The 22,106-nt window shown below is 37.9% G+C and overlaps 1 protein-coding gene across 4 annotated transcripts in view; it reads left to right on the top strand.

The window, feature by feature from the left end:
* HOOK1 (hook microtubule tethering protein 1) overlaps nucleotides 1-22,106 on the top strand; it is a 122,308-nt gene that overhangs the window by 94,258 nt on the left and 5,944 nt on the right. For all 4 annotated transcript variants that reach the window (XM_059884923.1, XM_059884922.1, XM_024989802.2 and 1 more), the window contains 8 exons: nucleotides 8,960-9,047; nucleotides 9,132-9,192; nucleotides 11,075-11,215; nucleotides 13,489-13,582; nucleotides 15,396-15,430; nucleotides 16,055-16,137; nucleotides 16,751-16,851; nucleotides 20,096-20,197. In XM_059884923.1, coding sequence (XP_059740906.1) covers nucleotides 8,960-9,047; nucleotides 9,132-9,192; nucleotides 11,075-11,215; nucleotides 13,489-13,582; nucleotides 15,396-15,430; nucleotides 16,055-16,137; nucleotides 16,751-16,851; nucleotides 20,096-20,197 — 705 coding nt within the window. The remainder of the gene's footprint in view (nucleotides 1-8,959; nucleotides 9,048-9,131; nucleotides 9,193-11,074; nucleotides 11,216-13,488; nucleotides 13,583-15,395; nucleotides 15,431-16,054; nucleotides 16,138-16,750; nucleotides 16,852-20,095; nucleotides 20,198-22,106) is intronic.

Here is a 22,106-nt window from a genome sequence, read left to right as displayed (position 1 = left end):
CTTTTGTCAGATACGTGGTTTGCAAATATTTTCTCCCATTCTGTGAGTCATCTTTGCACTTTTTAAATGGTGTGTGTATGTGTGTTGCAGCAGAATAGTTTTTTATTTGATGAAAACAAAGTTATCTACTTTTTATTTTGTGTTTTTTTGGTGGTGTTTCTATGACACCATTGGGTAACCTTAAGGTTATAAAGGTTTATTCCTCTGTTTTCTTTTAGGAATTTTATATTTTTAGCTCTTATATTTACTCTGTGATCAATATTGAATTCATTTTTATGTGGTATGAGATAGGTTTCTAACTTTCTTCCTTTGTGTTTAGATATTCATTTGTCCCAGCACCATTTGTTGACATGACTGTTTCTTTCCCTCACTGAATATTCTTGATACTACTGTTAAAAATCAGTTGACATGGTCCTGTAATGATGGATATATTATACCTTTGTCAAAACTCATAAAAATGAAACAAAGAATGTCCCCTAATGTAGACTTATGTCCTTTAGTTAATAGTAGTGTATCACTTTTGGCTTATCAGTTCTTACAAGTAGCCACACTAATGCAAGATGTTAATAATAAGGGAAACTGGGGAGTTGGTGAGGGGTGGCGATGATGGAATATATGGGAACTTTGTATTTTCTGTTCAGGTCTTTTTAAAAAAAAAAAAAACCTATTAATTTTTTTAAAGTAAAAAGAAAGCATTTGGCCACAAATGTTAGAGTTTATTTCCAGATTTTTAACTGTCATTGATATACATGTCTAATTTTATGGTAGTACCACACTGTCATGATTACTGAAGCTTTGTACTAAGTTCAAATTGGAAAGTATACTTGTTTGAAATAAGTTCTCCAACTTTTTCTTTGGAAAGCTATTGTTTTGGTTATTCTGGGTCTCTAGCATTTCATACGAATATAAGGGTCAGATTATTGTTACTGCAAAATAGCCAGATTGAAATATTGATAGAAATTTCCTGAATTTGTTGATCAGTTTGGAAACCTGGCCACCTTAATAGCATTAAGTTTTCTGATCCATTAATATGTCATAACATTCCATATATTTAGGTCTTTAGTTTCTTTCAACAGTGTTTTGTAGTTTTCATTTTATAAAATTCATACCTTTTAAAACTGTTCATGAGTTTTTATTCTTTCTGTCAGTGCTAACAATAGAAATACAATTTATTTTTTGACATTGATCTTATATTTTATTTACATCCTTGTTGGATTCCCTTAGTATTTCTAATAGTTTTTAGTGAATTCTTTAGGATTTCTATATACAAAATCAGGACATCTGTAAATTCTTTTTTTGCATTCTGAGTCTTTTATTTCTTGTTAAATTGTCCTGTCTAGAACCTTCAGTACTTTGTTGAAAGAAATGGCAAGGTGAGAGTATCTTTCTCTTGTTTCCAATATTCGAAAGAAAGCATTCATTCTTGCACCATTATGTGTCTTATTAGTTGTAGATTTTATTTGTAGATGCCTTCTGTCAGGTTAAAGAAGTTTTAATTCCTAATTTATTCCATGTTTTTATCCTGAAAGGGTTCTGGATTTTGTCAACTTCTGTTTCTGGGTTAGTAGGATGACACATAGTTCTTGTCTTTTACTGTATTAATGTCATGTATTACATTGATTTTTTAAAATCTTAAACCAGTTTGTGTTCTTAAGGTAAATTTTACTTAGTCATAGGGTATAATCACTTTTGTATGTTGCTTGATTCAGTTTACTAGTATTTTGTTGAGTGTTTTCCCATCTGTATTGAGAAGATATTGGTTGGTAGTTTTGAGATATTGGTTGGTAGTTTTGTTTTGATGTCATTGCCTGGTTTTGGTGTCAAGGTGATATGATATAAAATGCATTGAGAAAATGTTCCTGCATTTTTGGTCTTAGCTCACTTAAAGTCTTTGTCTAGTATGTCCACCCACTAGTGTCATCTCATTGACTCTTTCTGTTAACTGTTCATTTTTTTCCCCCTGTGTAGGTATTTCTCTATTTCTTTGCATGTTTTGTTTTTTTGTTGTTGTTTAAAATATGACCTTTAAAATAATAATGTATTTCAACTCTGGAAATCAGATTTCCCCCCAACCTCAGGGTTTTTTGTTTTTGCTGGTTTTTTAGTGACTCTTTTAGACTAATTCTATAAAGTTTTTTTTTCTTTGTAAAGTTTTTTTTTCTTTGTAATGTGGAGCCACTGCATTGTCTGCCCAGTAACCACTGAGATCAGTTAATGATTTGTCAGCTATTTCCGTAGATGTCCCAATCTTTGCCAAAGGACTCAATGTGTGTTTATTTTGGAAAACATCTTCAGTTCTTAGGAAGTTTAAAACTCTGCCTTTGCCTTTATTTCCTGTTTGCACAGGGCTTCAAGTTTATCCAGAGCTGAGACATTGGGGTCCTCTCAGGTTATTTCTGGGCATGCACACAGCTCTGTACATAGCTGACCTCCTGGATCTACAGGAATATGTTAGGACTTTTTAACGTCCTCTATGGATATCTTGTTCCCCAGCTCCTCCTTGTAAGTTTTTGGCAAGAGTCTTATTTGCCTTAACTGGCATCATGCCTTCAGCAGCTATAATGAAAGCAATTGCTGATGATTCACCTACTGACCTGGGGAGTTTCTCTTTCAGTATCCTATCATTTTGCCTTTTCATACTGTTCATGGGGTTCTCAAGGCAAGAATACTGAAGTGGTTTGCCATTCCCTTCTCCAGTGGACCACATTCTGTCAAATCTCTCCACCATGACCCGCCCGTCTTGGGTTGCCCCACGGGCATGACTTAGTTTCATTGAGTTAGACAAGGCTGTGGTCCTACTGTGATTAGATTGACTAGTTTTCTGTGAGTATGGTTTCAGTGTGTTTGCCCTCTGATGCCCTTTACAACACTTACCGTCCTACTTGGGTTTCTCTTACCTTGGGCGTGGGGTATCTCTTCACGGCTGCTCCAACAAAGCACAGCCATTGCTCCTTGCCTTGGATGAGGGGTATCTTCTTGAAAGGTTGTTGTTGAATCACACGAATACACCGGGATTCTTGGCCCCCGGAGGAGAAGAATTCAATCCGGGGCCAGAGACAAGGCTTGATTGCTCGGAGCTTTTGTGTAATAAAGTTTTATTAAAGTATAAAGGAGATAGAGAAAGCTTCTGACATAGGCATCAGAAGGGGGTAGAAAGAGTACCCGCTTGCTAGTGTTAATAATGAGGTTATATAATCCAAAGAATGTCTGGAGGTTGTAAAGACCTCCTCCGACCTACTCCCATAATTTACATTTTAAGATAACACTGTCCTCAGGCAAGATACATCCTTGTAAAGACCAGGTATACTCCCATAATTAACATTTTAAAATAACAGAAGGTTGAATCCAAAGACTGTCCTTAGGCAGGATACATTATTGGTATATAATCCTAAGGAATGTGGAGAAAGAAAAAAGTTTGTCCTTTCTTCCTCCTTGAGAATTTCAGACCCCTCTCTCCTTGGGGACCCCTAGACTCCCTATCAACCTGTCTAGGAACTGATTCTATCATCCTCACCGCCGCCCTTCCTGACCTTCAATGTGGGATAGCTCCTCTAGGCCCTCCTGCGCCCTTGCAGCCACGGCTCCAGGTAACTCCTCTCCTTGCTGACCCTGGCCTCGGGCGTGGGTTGCTCCTCCCGGCCGCCGCCCCTGGCATCGGGCGTGGGGGCATGGGGTAGCTCCTCCCGGCCATCGCCCCTAGATGTTCAAGCTGGTTTTAGAAAAGGCAGAGGAACCAGAGATCAAATTGCCAACATCCGCTGGATCATAGAAAAAGCAAGAGAGTTCCAGAAAAACATCTATTTCTGCTTTATTGACTATGCCAAAGCCTTTGACTGTGTGGATCACAATAAACTGTGGAAAATTCTGAGAGATGGGAATACCAGACCACCTGATCTGCCTCTTGAGAAATTTGTATGCAGGTCAGGAAGCAACAGTTAGAACTGGACATGGAACAACAGACTGGTTCCAAATAGGAAAAGGAGTATGTCAAGGCTGTATATTATCACCCTGTTTATTTAACTTATATGCAGAGTACATCATGAGAAACACTGGACTGGAAGAAACACAAGCTGGAATCAAGATTGCCGGGAGAAATATCAATCACCTCAGATATGCAGATGACACCACCCTTATGGCAGAAAATGAAGAGGAACTCAAAAGCCTCTTGATGAAGGTGAAAGTGGAGAGTGAAAAAGTTGGCTTAAAGCTCAACATTCAGAAAACGAAGATCATGGCATCCGGTCCCAGCACTTCATGGGAAATAGCTGGGGAAATAGTGTCAGACTTTATTTTTCTGGGCTCCAAAATCACTGCAGATGGTGACCGCAGCCATGAAATTAAAAGACGCTTACTCCTTGGAAGGAAAGTTATGACCAACCTATATAGCATATTGAAAAGCAGAGACATTACTTTGCCAACAAAGGTCTGTCTAGTCAAGGCTATGGTTTTTCCTGTGGTCATGTATGGATATGAGAGTTGGACTGTGAAGAAGGCTGAGCGCCAAAGAATTGATGCTTTTGAACTGTGGTGTTGGAGAAGACTCTTGAGAGTCCCTTGGACTGCAAGGAGATCCAACCAGTCCATTCTGAAGGAGATCAGCCCTGGGATTTCTTTGGAAGGAATGATGCTAAAGCTGAAATTCCAGTACTTTGGCCACCTCATGCGAAGAGTTGACTCCTTGGAAAAGACTCTGATGCTGGGAGGGATTGGGGGCAGGAGGAGAAGGGGATGACAGAGGATGAGATGGCTGGATGGCATCACTGACTCTATGGACGTGAGTCTGAGTGAACTCTGGGAGTTGGTGATGGACAGGGAGGCCTGGCGTGCTGCGATTCATGGGGTTGCAGAGAGTCAGACACTACTGAGTGACTGATCTGAAGGAATATTTTCTGGCACAGCAAGCACCAAATTAGCTCAAATAATGAAAAGCATGATTGGGACTTCTCCAAGGTGCTGCTCGACAGACCAAATAGTGATAGTTTTCTTTTTCTTTTGATATATCTAGCATGGGGCTTTTAAAGAAGAGTTTCATAGCTAGTCAGCCTCTCCAGGTGGTGGTAACCTCTGCTTTCAAAGCTACTCAGGGCTACTCCATGGTTAGGGAGAGGGTGATAGTAATCAGGATAGTTAGAACAAAAAGCTCACTGTTCTGAGGTTTAGCACATTTTCTTTAATAAGTGCTCCTAAAATCATGGCTGACCTTTGGTTAATCTTCAGACTTTTTGAAAAGTTGATTTTGACAAATTTCAAGTGTTCACATTGCATTTTTGAAGGAACAGATTTATAGGGGTCCTGATGCCTGACTGTAGTTATAATTTACAGCATTCAGAGATTCTTAGAACACTGTACACACTGGCCTAAGGACCCTTGGAATCAGTTACCAATTTACTGCTAAGTTGATTGCTTGATAAAGGACAGAAATGGTATGGACCTAACAGAAGCAGAAGATATTAAGAAGAGATGGCAAGAATACACAGAAGAACTGTACAAAAAGGATCTTCACGACCCAGATAATCATGATGGTGTGATTACTGACCTAGAGCCAGACATCCTGGAATGTGAAGTCAGGTGGGCCTTAGAAAGCATCACTACGAACAAAGGTAGTGGAGGTGATGGAATTCCAGTTGAGCTATTCCAAATCCTGAAAGATGATGCTGTGAAAGTGCTGCACTCAAAATGCCAGCAAATTTGGAAAACTCAGCAGTGGCCACAGGACTGGAAAAGGTCAGTTTTCATTCCAATCCCAAAGAAAGGCAATGCCAAAGAATGCTCAAACTACCGCACAATTGCACTCATCTCACACGCTAGTAAAGTAATGCTCAAAATTCTCCAGGCCAGGCTTCAGCAATATGTGAACCGTGAACTTCCTGATGTTCAAGCTGGTTTTAGAAAATGGAGAGGAACCAGAGATCAAATTGCCAACATCTGCTGGATCATGGAAAAAGCAAGAGAGTTCCAGAAAAGCATCTATTTCTGCTTTATTGACTATGCCAAAGCCTTTGACTGTGTGGATCACAATAAACTGTGGAAAATTCTGAGAGATGGGAATACCAGACCACCTGATCTGCCTCTTAAGAAATTTGTATGCAGGTCAGGAAGCAACAGTTAGAACTGGACATGAAACAACAGACTGGTTCCAAATAGGAAAAGGAGTACGTCAAGGCTGTGTATTATCACCCTGTGTATTTAACTTATATGCAGAGTACATCATGAGAAACGCTGGACTGGGAGAATCACAAGCTGGAATCAAGATTGCCGGGAGAAATATCAATCACCTCAGATATGCAGATGACACCACCCTTATGGCAGAAAGTGAAGAGGAACTCAAAAGCCTCTTGATGAAAGTGAAAGTGGAGAGTGAAAAAGTTGGCTTAAAGCTCAACATTCAGAAAATGAAGATCATGGCATCTGGTCCCATCACTTCATGGGAAATCGATGGGGAAACAGTGGAAACAGTGTCAGACTTTATTTTTCTGGGCTCCAAAATCACTGCAGATGGTGACCGCAGCCATGAAATTAAAAGACGCTTACTCCTTGGAAGGAAAGTTATGACCAACCTAGATAGCATATTGAAAAGCAGAGACATTACTTTGCCAACAAAGGTTCATCTAGTCAAGGCTATGGTTTTTCCTGTGGTCATGTATGGATATGAGAGTTGGACTGTGAAGAAGGCTGAGCACCGAAGAATTGATGCATTTGAACTGTGGTGTTGGAGAAGACTCTTGAGAGTCCTTTGGACTGCAAGGAGATCCAACCAGTCCATTCTGAAGGAGATCAGCCCTGGGATTTCTTTGGAAGGAATGATGCTGAAGCTGAAACTCCAGTACTTTGGCCACCTCATGCGAAGAGTTGACTCATTGCAAAAGACTCTGATGCTGGGAGGGATTGGGGGCAAGAGGAGAAGGGGACGACAGAGGATGAGATGGCTGGATGGCATCACTGACTCAATGGATGTGAGTCTCAGTGAACTCTGGGAGTTGGTGATGGACAGGGAGGCCTGGCGTGCTGCGATTCATGGGGTCGCAAAGAGTTGGACACGACTGAGCGACTTATCTGATCTGATCTGATCTGATCTGGATGGACCTAATAGGGTTTTGTTTATTGATTTGAAGTATAGCAGCATTTAAAATACGATTTTATGTTACTTTTCAGGTTCTGGAAAACTCATTTAAACCTGAGCCTTTTTCTCAGAGTGTAGTAATTTGTCATTTGACTGTCAGCTGTAAAATAAAACGAGTTGAGTTCAGTGGCTCGGTCTTGTACAACTTTTTGCAACCCCATGTGGAGAAGGCAGTGGCACCCCACTCCAGTACTCCTGCCTGGAAAATCCCATGGACGGAGGAGCCTGGTAGGCTGCAGTCCATGGGGTCGCTAAGAGTCGGACACAACTGAGCGACTTCACTTTCACTTTTCACTTTCATGCCTTGGAGAAGGAAATGGCAACCTACTCCAGTGTTCTTGCCCAGAGAACCCCTGGGACGGGTGGGCTGCCGTCTCTGGGGTTCCCACAGAGTCAGATACGACTGAAGCGACTTAGCAACAGCAGCACTGGAGCACACCAGGCTTCCCTGTCTATCACCCACTTCTGGAGCTTGCTCAAACTTATGTCCATTGAGTCGGTGATGCCATCCAACTGTTTCATCCTCTGTTGTCCCCTTCTCCTCCTGCCTTCAATATTTCCCAGGAACAGGGTCTTTTCCAGTGAGTTAGTTCTTCACTTCAGGTGGCCATAGTATGAGCTTCAGCTTCATGATCAGTCATTCCAATGAATATTCCAGCCTGATTTCCTTTAGGATGGACTGGTTGGATCTTCTTCCAGTTCAAGGGACTCTCAAGCACTTTCTCCCACACTACAATTCAAAAGCATCAATACTTCGGCGCTCAGCCTTCTTTATGGTCCAACTGTCACAACTATACATGACTACTGGAAAAACCATAGCTTTGACTATATGGACCTTTGTCCATAAAATAATGTCTCTTTTTTAATATGCTGTCTAGGTTTGTCATAACTTTCTTCCAAGGAGCAAGTGTCTTTTACTTTCGTGGCTGCAGTCACCATCTGCAGTGATTTTGGAGCCTGAGAAAATAGTCTGTCTCTGTTTCCATTATTTCCCCATCTATTTGCATGAAGTGATGGGACTGGATGCCAGAATCTTCTCTTTTTGAATGTTGAGTTTTAAGCCAGCTTTTTCACTCTCCTCTTTCACCTTCACGAAGAGGCTCTTTAGTTCCTCTTTGCTTTCTGCCACAAGGGTGGTGTCATCGGCATATCTGAGGTTATTGATATTTCTCCCGGCAATCTTGATTCCAGCTTGTGCTTCATCCAGTCCAGTAAAATAAAATAACTAATGACATGAAGTCCTAGCATACTATCCCTGGTAGATAGTGGGTTTTCACAGATTCATACTTCCAATATGCTGTTTACAGTAATAGAAGGAAATAACAAGTCTCTCACATCTCTTACACACTGGACTGTATTCTAGCTTTAGACAAACTTTTTCTTATTCACTACTCAGAACACCTTGTAGGGGCTTATGAATCAGTATCTCAATTTTGATGATAAAGATCTAAAGCCAAAGAGTCAGTAGCTTGCCTTAAATAATACAACTGGAAATAGTAAAACTGAATTCAAGCCACACTCTGTTTGCCTCCAGAGTCCATATCCTGTTATTACTCTAAAGTTAAATTTTTGTACTCTGTTGTATAATACATTCATTTGGTTCAAAGATAAGCTATCTAGTGGGAAAATCACAAGCTTTGTGTTGTATAAAGTCTTGTTATTTATGTGATTTACACAAGAGAAAATTACCCCTTAGCACTAAAACTAAAACGTTGTCTTTTTTAATTAAGTAGGTAGCAATTATCAGATTAACATATTAAGGTAAATTATCTTAAGTATAAAGTACATTGCTTTTGGGCAGAATTAAATATTTTGCTTATATAAATAATTCTTTTTTAGAGACTAATAGAACAGCGTGACACTCTGAAAGAAACAAATGAAGAGCTTCGATGTTCACAAGTACAACAGGATCACCTAAACCAAGCAGGTGGATTTTGTTGCATTTAGAAAAGGTTTTTTAATGTTAGATACTGGGATGTTAATCTGTTTTTTCGTTGCTGATATTGTTTAGATGCGTCCGCTACAAAAAGTTATGAGAATCTTGCTGCTGAGATTATGCCAGTGGAATATAGGTAAATTTGTTTTTATCAATTGACAACCCATACTTAATATTAGAAATGTGAATTCTTTTCATAATTTTCTAAGCCTTTATTTTTCATTTTATGAGTCATAGAGCTTGAAAATACTTTGTCTCATCTGCTTATACTTTCTAAATCATATTGTTACTGCTACTATAGCAGTTTAAAAATTTACCAGAAATAAAATTTCACTTACTAGCTGAATAACATATTCTGGTTTTTTGTAATATGACCTTTATTGTGTAGAACTTATTTTTCTATCCTTAAACTCTTTGGTATCACTTTAAAATGACAGTTATTTAATGGACAGGAATTTCCTTTCTTAAACTCTGGAAAACCTTTTTAATACATAGTTTTCAAATTCCCAGCAGTGAAACAAAGTAGGAGATGATCTGTCAATTGCAGGACGAGTAAGCCAGAGTTAAAATACACATTTTAAAGGTTCCTCTTGACCCAACTTTTATTTTGGTATTTTATTGCTGTGTTTACTTCTAGGTATTTGACTTACCTGGTATTTTTACGGTCTTCTTTTCCTTTTTGTGGCAACAGTTTTACTTATTAATTACTTCACATCCTACTCTTTATTTATTACTGAGATATAATTCATGCATTTACAAATGTGCAGCCTGGTACTTTTTAGTAGTCACAAGTTGTACAACCATCATCGCTATCTAATTCTAGAACATTTTCATCCTCCCCAAAAGATATCCATTCCTGCCTCCCCTCCAGTGCCAGCTCCAGGTAGCCAGTAATCTACTCTTTATCTCTGTGGATTTGCTTATTACAGACATTTCATATTTGTGGAATCATACCATATGTGGCCTTTTGTGGTTGAATTCTTTCATTTTGCATAGTTTTTATAAGTTGTTGATTTTCAGTTTGTTCAGTTTTTTTGCTGTTAAGATAAAGCTCCTTACAAGCTGGGCTGGAAACTAACTTGCACTTTTAGTTAGTAATATCCAGTGGTATTAATCAGGAGAAGGCAATGGCACCCTGGAAAATGGCATCCTGGAAAATCCCATGGATGGAGGAGCCTGGTAGGCTGCAGTCCATGGGGTTGCTAAGAGTCGGATACCACTGAGCGACTTCACTTTCACTTTCATGCATTGGAGAAGGAAATGGCAACCCACTCCAGTGTTCTTGCCTGGAGAATCCCAGGGATGGGGGAGCCTGGTGGGCTGCTGTCTATGGGGTCGCACAGAGTCAGACATGACTGAAGTGACTTAGCAGCAGCAGCAGTGATATTAATCACTTAAAAATAGTCCTATGAGCCTATATTTTTAAAGTTATCATGCTGGCATTCAGAACAGAAATTGAGATTAATTGAAATTAGTTGTTTTTGGGTAATGGGATTTAGGAGGGCAGCAGGTAGTAGAGCATTATTTTTAATTTAACACCATTCCTATCATTTGCATTTTTAAAAAATATATATGTATATATACCTTTAATAAAATATTTTCTAGAAACAGAATTCTAAAGACAGTCATTAGCATAAAAGGATATTTAAAAATTTTAGGCAGACTGTAATTTCTTAAATCTATTGCTTTTTCTTCATATGTTTTTTAAGGATGTGCTGTATATTACTTTAATGTGAATTGTTTCTCAATTATCAAAAAAAATTCATATTATCTCTTGGAGAGTTGCATAATAAACATTTATTGATCTATAATCTTGTACCTTTAAAAATTTACTATTTGTTTTTTGAGACATAGTGTTAGAGTGTACATTTTTTTTAAAAGAAAAGCTTTTAGAAACTTTAGTAACATTTCAAAATGACAGCTGTTGAGTAGATAGAAATTTTCTTTTTCAAAAGTTAAAGAATTTTTTAAACTCATATTTAAAAAATTTAAAAAGAAATTTTGATTTTTAACATCAGGGAGGTGTTCATTCGACTGCAACATGAAAATAAGATGCTTCGATTACAGCAGGAAGGCACTGAGAACGAGCGTATTGAGGAGCTGCAGGAGCAGCTGGAGCAGAAGCACCGCAAGATGAATGAGCTGGAAACCGAGCAGAGGTGACTGATGCACTCCTTCCTAGTCGATGATCATAGCCATTTAATTACCTGGCCACAGAATTGTGACTCACAAAGGCGGAAGATGTCATTGTAGTTCAAATCATTAGGATTTGTGCAAGTTTCAGTTTCTGTTTTTTTCATCTCTCACTATCCATTATTTTTAGCAGACTTTGTTAAGCAGATTGCTTATTCTTGAATTTCATTCATATGTCTTCACAAATGACAGAAAATTTAACAAATGAATAAATGGCAATAAATGGTTTTCAACTGGAGTCCGGTGCACAGATGGTACACAGATTGTGGAATCAAATTTGAATGCCACCTTTACTTAACTGGGCATTTACTTAAACTCACACTTAGTATCCCAGATATAAATTGGAGATGGCACCTATTTGCAGGTTGTAATGAAGATTACAGGTAATGTGTTTAAAACAGATGGTGTACTTATTTGATACCAGTGAGGTGCTTAAAATTTATAAATATTTTTTAAAAATTATGTTCAGGTGGCGCTTGGGCTTTCCTGGTGGCTCATTGGTAAAGAACCCACCTGCCAATGTGGGAGATGCGGATTTGAACCTTGGGTTGGGAAGATCTCTTGGAGAAGGAATGGCTACCCACTCCAGTATTCTTGACTGGGAAATCTCATGAACAGAGGAGCCTGGCAGGGCCACATTTCATGGGGTCGCAAAGAGTCAGACACGACATAGTGACTATACTACAACACCAACATGTGGTGCTTACTAGTGAGCTTCTAAGCTCTTTTTGATATTAACTCATGAAATTCTTATAATAACTCTATGAAGTAGTAAGTGTGATAATCTCATTTTATGAACAGGAAACCGAGGGTGCAAGGACGTTAAGAAACTTGCCCAAATCACACAGCTAGTGAGTTCTGGACCTGCCTTTGAGCCTTGTGTCAGTCAGGCTTCAGTCTGTGCTGTTACCACTGTTGCTGTCCTGCCTCTTACAAATAGCATACTGGCAATAAAAGTATTTGGGTTTGTTGGACATACCTGTATTGGATCTGAGAGATCACTAGGAATTTTAGACACTTGAACCTTGTCTGTCAACCTGTATGTGTACTATTATATCAACCGTAGTTAAAAGAATAATAGCATTTTAGCTTCTTGAAGAGACTGTTGAAAGTGAAAGTCGCTCAGTCATGTCCAACTCTTTGTGACCCCACGTGCTATACAGTCCATGGAATTCTCCAGGCCAGAATACTGGAGTGGGTAGCCTTTCCCTACTCCAGGGCATCTTTCCAACTCAGGGATCGAACCCAGGTCTCCTGCATTGCAGGCAGATTCTTTACCAGCTGAGCCATAAGGGAAATATTGCTAATTTATATAATTCAGTATCAGCACTGGAGATGCTGAGTTTGAGCTTTTAATACAGGAAGGTAAACATGTGAATAGGTAATGATTATGTAATATATATAACAGTGGAAATATGTAGTATTATAGTGGGCAGGGGATGTTTTGTCATATACATATATATGAAGAGAAAGACAGATACTAATTGTCTTGCTGGTAACTTCAGTAGAGGTAATGATTAAGCAAGGTTTTAAAGAATGAGATTTTGCCAAGTTAAAAAGCTACACTTGTTGCTAGTGCCAGGCTCTTTAACGTCATGAAGAAATGGTTGAAAAAATGGTGGCCTTCCTTTTCTTGCAATACCGTAGGAAATCTGAAACAAGAAACAGAAACCTAGTTTCCATTCATTAAAAATACAACTGAAGGAAAACTGAGCTAGTTTTCTAATTTTTATTCCAGTGAGTTCACTGCAGAAATGTTATGCTTTTTAAACTAACTCATTAAGGTACTTTAAACTTTTAAATGTGGGCATATATGCTTTTAGGATAAAAATATCTTTTTTAAAAGAATATTTCCTTGAAAGTAGTTTACTGTACCATATATTATATCTAGCCACAGGTAGTTTTTCAGCTTTGGTTGTTGCTATTAAATGCACACTCTGTGAGTTAAATTGCATAATGCACCTGGCTTCCCTGGAGGCTCAGCAAATAAAGAATCCGCTGGCAATGTAGGAGAAGTGGGATTGATCCCTGGGTGGGGAAGATCACCTGGCAGGGAGTATGGCAACCCTCTCTAGTTTTCTTGCCTGGAGAATTCCAATGGACAGAGGAGCCTGGCAGACTATAGTCCATAGGGTCACAAAGAGTTGGACACAATTGAAGCAATTTAGCACACATGCACGAATCCTTAAGTACTTTGACTTTCAGTACAAATAAACACATGTAACCCATCTTATAATAGGCTGAGCAAAGAGCGAATCCGAGAGTTGCAGCAGCAGATTGAGGACCTCCAGAAGTCTTTACAAGAACAAGGCTCCAAGTCTGAAGGTGAAAGTGTAAGTAACTTAAAAATTATGATACTTCTGTTGTGGATGGACTCTCTGTAATTGGTCCTGATGCCCAAATTAATCTTATATTTGAAAATGCTACCCTTATCATTGGGGGGTGCCCTTAAATACCGTATATATCTGCATAACAGATGCAGTGACTTTGCCAATTTGAAGCCTATAAATCAGTAATATGGGTTGGAAAGTGATTTGTATCTGCTGTTCTTCAATAGCTACCCCTTAGATTCATGTAATTCCTGATTACATGCATGCTACACTTGAACCTTCACAGTAGTGCTGGAATCCCAACAGGACTAGCCTGAGAAAAACCCTAATAAGAGTAATTAGCAGTCAGAATTGAGGAAAAGAGAGAGTGAGAAAGCGATTTCTACCAAAAGAGCACTCAGGAAATAGTAGATCACACCAGCCTCCAAAGGACAGAAATCTTAAAGCAGTCTTGAAGTACATTGCCCCTTAATTCTTCCCTCCTTTCCTACAGACTCATGGCCTTGCCATTTCTAATGGTTTTTATGGTCAATAATTGTGAGGGTATAGAGACAAGAGAACCTAAAAGAGATCATACAGTGTAACTGAGTAGACATAGCAATGTTGCCCTAGTTTGATTTCTGTGCAGAGAAAAAAAGGAGTAATAATTGAGGGAGAATGTATTTAACTAAAACAACAACAACAAAAAGGAAGGGTGTGTTAGATAGATTTTGATTGGATAGAATGTTAGCTGACATACCTGTATTGATGGGGGAGAAAACTATGGAGTGAGAGTAAATAAGATGAAAAGGAAGATTGAAAGGGTTGTTTCCTTTCTGTCTTTTATATGCTTTATATGATTTTCTCTTTCTTCCCTGGGGGCTTGGAAAATAGAAATCGTCTCATGCATGGCGGCATCTCATATGTGCATATATACGGTATTGTACCTCTCTAATACAAATTTTGTTAAGCCACAGTAGAGAATATTTTTAAAATGGGATCATTTTGGGGTAGTACATTTTGGATCGCAGTGTTTTAAAGATTTTAAATTTATCACTATAAAAAATTTATTGGAGAGCTTTCCTGGTGGTCCAGTGGCTGAGACGCCACATTTCCACTGCAAAGGGCATAGGTTCAGTTCCTGGTCAGGAAATTAAGACCCTGTGTGCTGTGTGGTTCGGCCAAAAACAAACAAACAAAAATAATTGGTATCAAAAATACATTTCAGATTATATATTTCAAACTTTTCAATCTGTTTGGTAGATGATTCAGAACTACTATTGCCACTTAAATTCCTATTCTTTTAAACAGAAAATTTTGTGTTTTAAATTTTTTTTTAACAAAATCCAGTTGCTTCATTTTGATGTTATCATTAGAAGTGTTTGCATTTAATGGTAAGGTTTTATTATAGAGATGATATAGTTTTTTAAGTCTGTTCTTCAGTGAAGGTCTAAAATCTTAAATTTTATATTTTAGATGGATAATTCTTTAGATGTTTAAATGTTTGATACTCCTCAGTATATCACATTCAGCTTGCATTTGCTATTTTTCATCAAGTTCAAATTTTACTTTCATTGTATTTAGAAATATGAAGCATTTTTCTTTCTACTCTTGCACTATTCCTAATTTAATTTTCTGTTCTCTTTCCTGTCTTCGTTGAAGTAAAAATATACTTAAAATTTTATGTTTTGAAAGTATGTTATTAGAAATAAAATTTTAAAAACATTTATTATTTTATATAATCCATCTTCAAAAGGAGGTAAAGAGATTTTGATGTCTGAAAAACTTACCTTTGTCACAATAGTTATCTTACAGCAACTTTTTCTAATTTTTATAGTCCAGCAAACTAAAGCAGAAGTTGGAAGCTCATATGTAAGTAAAACTGATACTTCGTTTCAAATGTGAGAGGGGAAGGATTTTACTTTAAAAGGTTATTAATACCCTTTTCTGATTTTGTTTATAAAAAGTAAAAACCCTGATGCAATCGAATGTTCAGCACTGTCACCAAAATGTGAAAAGAAAAACATGGTAAAAGATTCAGCCTGCCTGCTCGTGATCCCAAACTCCTGTATTTTTCAATTGCTAGTGTCATTTGAAGAATTTACAAAATAGACAACTGTCACAACTAGATTATGTGGAAAGGAAAAGTGAAAGTGTTAGTCTCTCGGTCATGTCCAACTCTTTGTGACCCCATTGTAGCCCGCCAGGCAATGTGGGGTGTTTAACCTGTAAAATATTTATTTTAACTTTCTTAGGAAAGTTAGGGTGGCTGGGGAAAAAAAACTAAAATTTTTGCCATTCACCACGTGTCAGGCAGTTTGCATCCTCACAACCAACCCTTAGAATACTTGCCAGGGATTATTACCATTTCACAGATAAGGAAATTATGAATCAGAAAGTGACTTGTCCATAGTCCACAGATGTTATATGGCAGAAAGCAGTTTTCATTCTTAGGTCTCTCTGGCTCCAAACCTCCATGCTCTTTCCATTACTTAGGGAAAAACTAACAGAGGTCCATGAAGAACTACAGAAGAAACAAGAGCTCATTGAAGACCTCCAGCCAGATGTAAACCAGAACGGTGGGTATTTGTAAAAACCTGAATCAGACTGTATCTAAAGACTTGCCTTTTTAGTTGAAGGATGCTAGAACTGTGTATATAAGTCTTTGGGCAATGCAAAGATAAATACGTTGCAAATAAAAATCATTGATAATTTTCAATGATTTAAGTAATTAATAAATGATTATATCTTAAAGCAAAAAGTAAATCTATAAAATGAACCGAATGATATATAGGAGTATCAAACATTGTAAAACATAATAGAATTAGCAATTTGGAAGTGTAAATAAAATTTGTAATCAGATTAAAATGAGCTTCAAATATGTAGAAAGAACATTTTACTTTGTGATGGTTGTGCTTAAATAATAAGCTGTATTTGCTCATTGAAATACCTGCTAGAAAGGAGAAAAATAGGTTGGGAATGCAAATTATTGATATTTTTGAGAAAAAATAATACAAAATAAACAGGGATGTCTTGGGTATAGTTCAAAAGTTTTAGAGAATTCACTATAAAGAAGGAATAAAAGGTTTCTCTCTTAAGTTCTCTTTATCAGTCTTTAGAAAATACATGTACTCTTTTTATGTGAGGAGGGAGTATTTCAAATTGGTCATATCTCTTTGTTTTCAACAATAGTACAAAAGATCAATGAGCTTGAAGCTGCTCTTCAGAAGAAAGATGAAGATATGAAAGCAATGGAGGAAAGATACAAAATGTACTTAGAGAAAGCAAGAAATGTGAGTGGCTTGTCTTCCAGCATTTTAGTCTTTGTGACTCGGGTTCTAACGGGGTCCATACCCCCCTTCATGGATCTACGTCACGTTGCTTTGCTCCTTACCACCCTGCCTTGTCAGTCAGGTCCCTATTTGCAAGGCAGACATATTAGCAGTATTTTAAGGCTCTGCATAAAATTCTCTTCTTTTATTCAGTAAATAGAAACAGGTACAATAACTGCACATGACTTCATAGGGACAGTTTAAATGTTGCAGTAACCTCACTGGAGAAAATGATTACTGTAAGTAACGTAATCTTTAGCTCTTACAATTAACATTTGCCTTTATGAAAACTGAGCTTTGAAAACGTGTTTAACTTGTTTTAGCATTGTCTATAATAGACAACTAAAGACTGGTCTACTGTCCACCAGATTATTCTTTCCCTTATTTCATACTTTTTCTTAAATATTTGTAAGTACTGTTTTCATAAAATCTTTTACTTCCGTGAATATATTTTATTCATTAACTGTAAGTATTTTCAAAGAATGTTATTGTACCTGCAGCAACAGGTAAACCCCATGACCTCAAGGCTTAACAAGGTAGGAGTTTACTTCTTGGTCAGTGTGGGAGGGGCTCTACTCTACGCAATCATGCAGAGTCCCAAGCTGACGGAGGCTCAGCCTTCTTCACTATGGAGTTCTCAGATTCACTTGACATTGTCCAGCTGTGGATTGGGGAAGACAGCCAAGATTGCATGGGAGATACTCAGTGGATCAGGTGTAAAGCACTTCCCTCTCATTTCATTGGGCAGAATTCAGGCATGTGGCTGCTCCCAGCTTCTAGGGAGGCAGGCTTGTGAAACATCCAGGCAGACTGCCACAGTTCAGTGTCTCAGTTAAAAACAAAAGTGTAAATGCTTTCAGTGAAAATATATTGTAAGGTTCCCAGAGACAACTGCTCATAACCTTTTGGTATATTTTCTTAACAGTGCATTTTTTTCAATGCCTATTATCTCTGTGATTGTTTACCATAATACAAACGCACACTTGGTTTGTATGATCATATCACATATGATTTGTGATCATATGATTTGTATTTTAAAACTTAATGTTCTCATGTTATATAGATATAATTTAATATTTAATGTTATGCTAAGTACTGGGAATGCAGTGGCAAAGAAGACACTTTGTATATGAAGCAGACTACAAAATAAAAGACTCGCTAGGTAATATTCTTTCAGTTGAGTGGATATATCATAGTTTACCTAGTCGATGTCCTATTGTTGGAAAAATTTTGTTTCCATGTCTTTTTTTTTTTTTTTGCTCCTAAAAATAAGGCTATAGGCAGCATATTTATATAGAAAGTTTTTCGCCTTATTTTGGTTTATTGTCTTAATTTCATTCCTAGGTTTATCTATCAAATAAAATTCTTAGGTCAAAGTATAAGAACATTGTTAAGATGCTTGAAATGATATTCCAAAAGTATTATAACTACTTAGATGAAGCAGTGACAATGAATCCCATCTTCTTGCTGTCATCAAATATTGTCATTTAAAAAACAGCTGCTTTTTTGGTAAATATGATTTTGTTTTTTACCCTTATGCTACTTCAGGGCAGAGGTTAAAGTAGTACCATGTGTATATAATTGGAGAAGGCAATGGCACCCCACTCCAGTACTCTTGCCTGGAAAATCCCATGGACGGAGGAGCCTGGAAGGCTGCAGTCCATGGGGTCGCTGAGGGTCGGACACGACTGAGCGACTTCACTTTCACTTTTCATTTTCATGCATTGGAGGAGGAAACGGCAACTCACTCCAGTGTTCTTGCCTGGAGAATCCCAGGGACAGGGGAGCCTGGTGGGCTGCCATCTCTGGGGTCACACAGAGTCGGACACAACTGAAGCGACTTAGCAGCAGTAGCAGCAGCATGTGTATATAATAGAAAACTCAGAAAATATAAAAAAGTCACAACCATACTTTCAGCACTTAGAGGCAACAAACTATTAATGTGTTCTTTGTAATTAAACTGTGATTTAAACACTAATATGTCTGCTTTTATAATGTGTACTTCTATGGGAGTGTCCCCTGACTCTGGTGAACTGTTGTAGTCCCATCTGCCGTAATGCCTGCCGCATTTAGTGCTCAGTAAATTGTTTTGAATGAACCACAGTAATTTTCAGGGATTATTACCTTCTAGTCTTTTTTTCCTTAACTTCTGTAAACATAGATGAAATTTTCTGAATTCATTAAATTTTCAGTTCAGTCCTTAGTCGTGTCCAATTCTTTGCAACCCCATGGACTGCAGCACACCAGGCTTCACTGTCCCTCAACAACTCCTGGAGCTTGCTCAAACTCATGTCCATCAAGTCAGTGATGCCATCCAACCATCTCATCCTCTGTTGTCCCCTCCTCCTGCCTTCAGTCTTTCCCAGCATCAGGGTCTTTTCCAGTGAGTCAGTTCTTTGCATCAGGTGGCCAAATTATTGGAGTTTCAGTAAATTTTAAATCCTTTAAAATAGCTTTGTAATTAGATCAAACAAATGACCTTATTATTGGAAACTTGTTTTTGCTTGTAATTTACACCTGATATTTCTGAGTTGATTTTCCACCATAGTAGGAAAACACCTAGTAAACTAGGTGACCACCTAGTAAACTAGGTGACCACCTAGTAAACTAGGTGACCACCTAGTTTAGTCCACTCTGAGCCACATCTGATCAAACTTTGTTTTTACTCAACTTGTAGTAATTTACATAGCTATAATTGAGTACTCTAGAATTTACACATAAAATCATCAATACCTATTATATTGATCTTATATATTGAATTACATTTAACTAGATAATGGTGATAAAAAAGATTATTGCTAAGAAATTTTTGTTACTCTTAACCGTGTATATTCAGCAGATTGTATAATTATTGAATTCATTTTAATTAAACTTAAACAAAATTTTTAATTTGTCTGATATAAGTCAGATAAATGTTTAAAAGGGTTATTTCAAGGCTTCAGTGCTCAAAGCTTTATAAAGCTAAGTAACTATTCCTGAGTACTGTGTCTTGAAGAAAGGAAATTTGATTTGGGGATGTGTATCTTCATATTTTTAATATTGAATTTCTTTAGAATGTTATTTTTATTATTCTGCACTTAACTCTTGGATCACTTTCTGGATAATGTTCCACTTTATTTACACTGATTTTATGGACTGTGTTCATATTTCAGTATTTGACAAAGTAAACATAAGAGATTTGTTTTGTTTTCTTTCCTTTAAACAGGTAATAAAAACTTTAGATCCCAAATTAAATCCAGCATCAGCTGAAATAATGCTACTTAGAAAGCAGTTGGCAGAGAAAGAGAGAAGAATTGAGATTCTGGAGGTAAAATTTCCATATGCATTTATCCCCTCTTAATTCTGTATAATCCTAATAATTAACTGCTGTTAGCATTTTCCATTAATGATCAAGTTTCACAAGAACTTAGAAGAGTAGCACATTTTAGCACTCAGTATGGTTATTACAGAGCATCTCACTAGCCCACAAGATGGGCCTTTCCAAGCTTGTGTACCCTGCCGCATTGTATGTCTCTCTGTCTGTAACAGCCAGTCATATAGCTAGTCCTTCTTTCTAGTAGAGTTCTGCTATCATGCTCCTTTTAAAATCAAAGGATGGATGAGAGTTCATTTTTTTTTTAAAAAGAAACAAAGCTCATCTGGCACCCTACTCCAGTACTCTTGCCTGGAAAATACCATGGACGGAGGAGCCTGGTAGGCTGCAGTCCATGGGGTCGCGAAGAGTCGGACACGACTGAGCGACTTCACTTTCACTTTTCACTTTCATGCATTGGAGAAGGAAAACCCACTCCAGTGTTCTTGCCTGGAGAATCCCAGGGACGGGGGAGTCTGGTGGGCTGCCGGTCGCACAGAGTTGGACATGACTGAAGTGACTTAGCAGCAGCAGCAGCAGTACTCAGTTAACCAGATTCTTCTTCCCTTTTCTTCTCCCTGTAAGTCAACTAGGAAGGTTATGTTTTAGGGAAGTGTATTCATTTATCATTTTCTTTACATTATTTCTGAGCCATTAGATAGAGTGTGGTAAAAATATTTAAAGACTTGAAGACTTTAATATCCAGCATGTACACCAGCGTTATGGTGGCACTTGCTATAAATGCTTGTCCAGGCCATGTCAGGCATTGTAAAAAGCACTGGATAGAGGCATCTCTCGGGAGAAATACTATTCATTCTTCAGGATCCAGTTTGAATATCTCCTCTTTTATAAAGCTCTCCGTGTATAGCTTAGGCACAGTTAGTGATCTCTCCATAGTGACTCCATGTACTTTGAACTCATGAATTCATTCCATGATAGCATCTTTCTTTATGACATGTGTTAGAGTGTCTTGAGGACAGGGGCTGTATCTTATATCTCTGTACCCGCAGCATTCAGTATCACATCAATCAGAGGCCAAGGTTACAGCTTTAGTGTTAATATATGTTCAAGTTATCAACTTCCTCTCTAGTCGTCAGTCTGTTCATCCGTAAAATAATGGGACTTGAACTGAATGATTGCTGAACTCTAAGTTGCTCTGATTATTCACTTCCCAGTGAAAGCCCATGAGCTGAGTACACCAGTGTCGTTGCCTGACATGCAGCTCCCTAACAGCTGTGATGATAAAACCATGCCTCTAATACAGGGCTCTGAGGAAATCTTCAGTTAAGACCCTTCATATGGACTTTTAATTTATGGATGCGTATCTGTATACACACTGCAGAAGTAAAGAGCAGAAAGCTAGTGTTTATAGCAGAGGTTATTCTGTCTGCATTCTCCTTGGGCAGTCCTCCTGGAGTGCCTGTGATCCAGAAGATCATCTTACCTCCTTTGTTTCCTGTACGCTTTTTGTTTCATGAGCATCTGTAGGAACATTCACATGTTTTAGGTTATAACATTTTATATGAGTCAACTATATCAGGTGCTCAACAAAATTACAAAATCCACTGTACTAGAATAGTTAAGAAATGAATGTCAGTCTCTAGGCAAACAGATAGGGCCACAGCCAGTCTAGTATACAGACAGAACAATTGGTGCTTAAGCTTTACAGGAAATTTTAAAAGATTTTTCGGGTTATTTTTCCCCACATCCCTTTTCTCCTTAGTTTTGACTCCTCCACAGGTGCAGCTCTGTTTTGTCACTGAAGCCAGTGGTTACTTTTTTCTCTAGATAGAATCGCTCAGTTTTTGTTGTTATTGTTCAGTATCTGTTCTCCCAGTAAACTTCCTACATTTATTAGTCAGTC

This window comes from Bos taurus, chromosome 3 (assembly GCF_002263795.3).
Source record: "Bos taurus isolate L1 Dominette 01449 registration number 42190680 breed Hereford chromosome 3, ARS-UCD2.0, whole genome shotgun sequence".
Taxonomy (NCBI): Eukaryota; Metazoa; Chordata; class Mammalia; order Artiodactyla; family Bovidae; genus Bos; species Bos taurus.
This window is presented reverse-complemented; position numbering and strand designations above follow the sequence as displayed.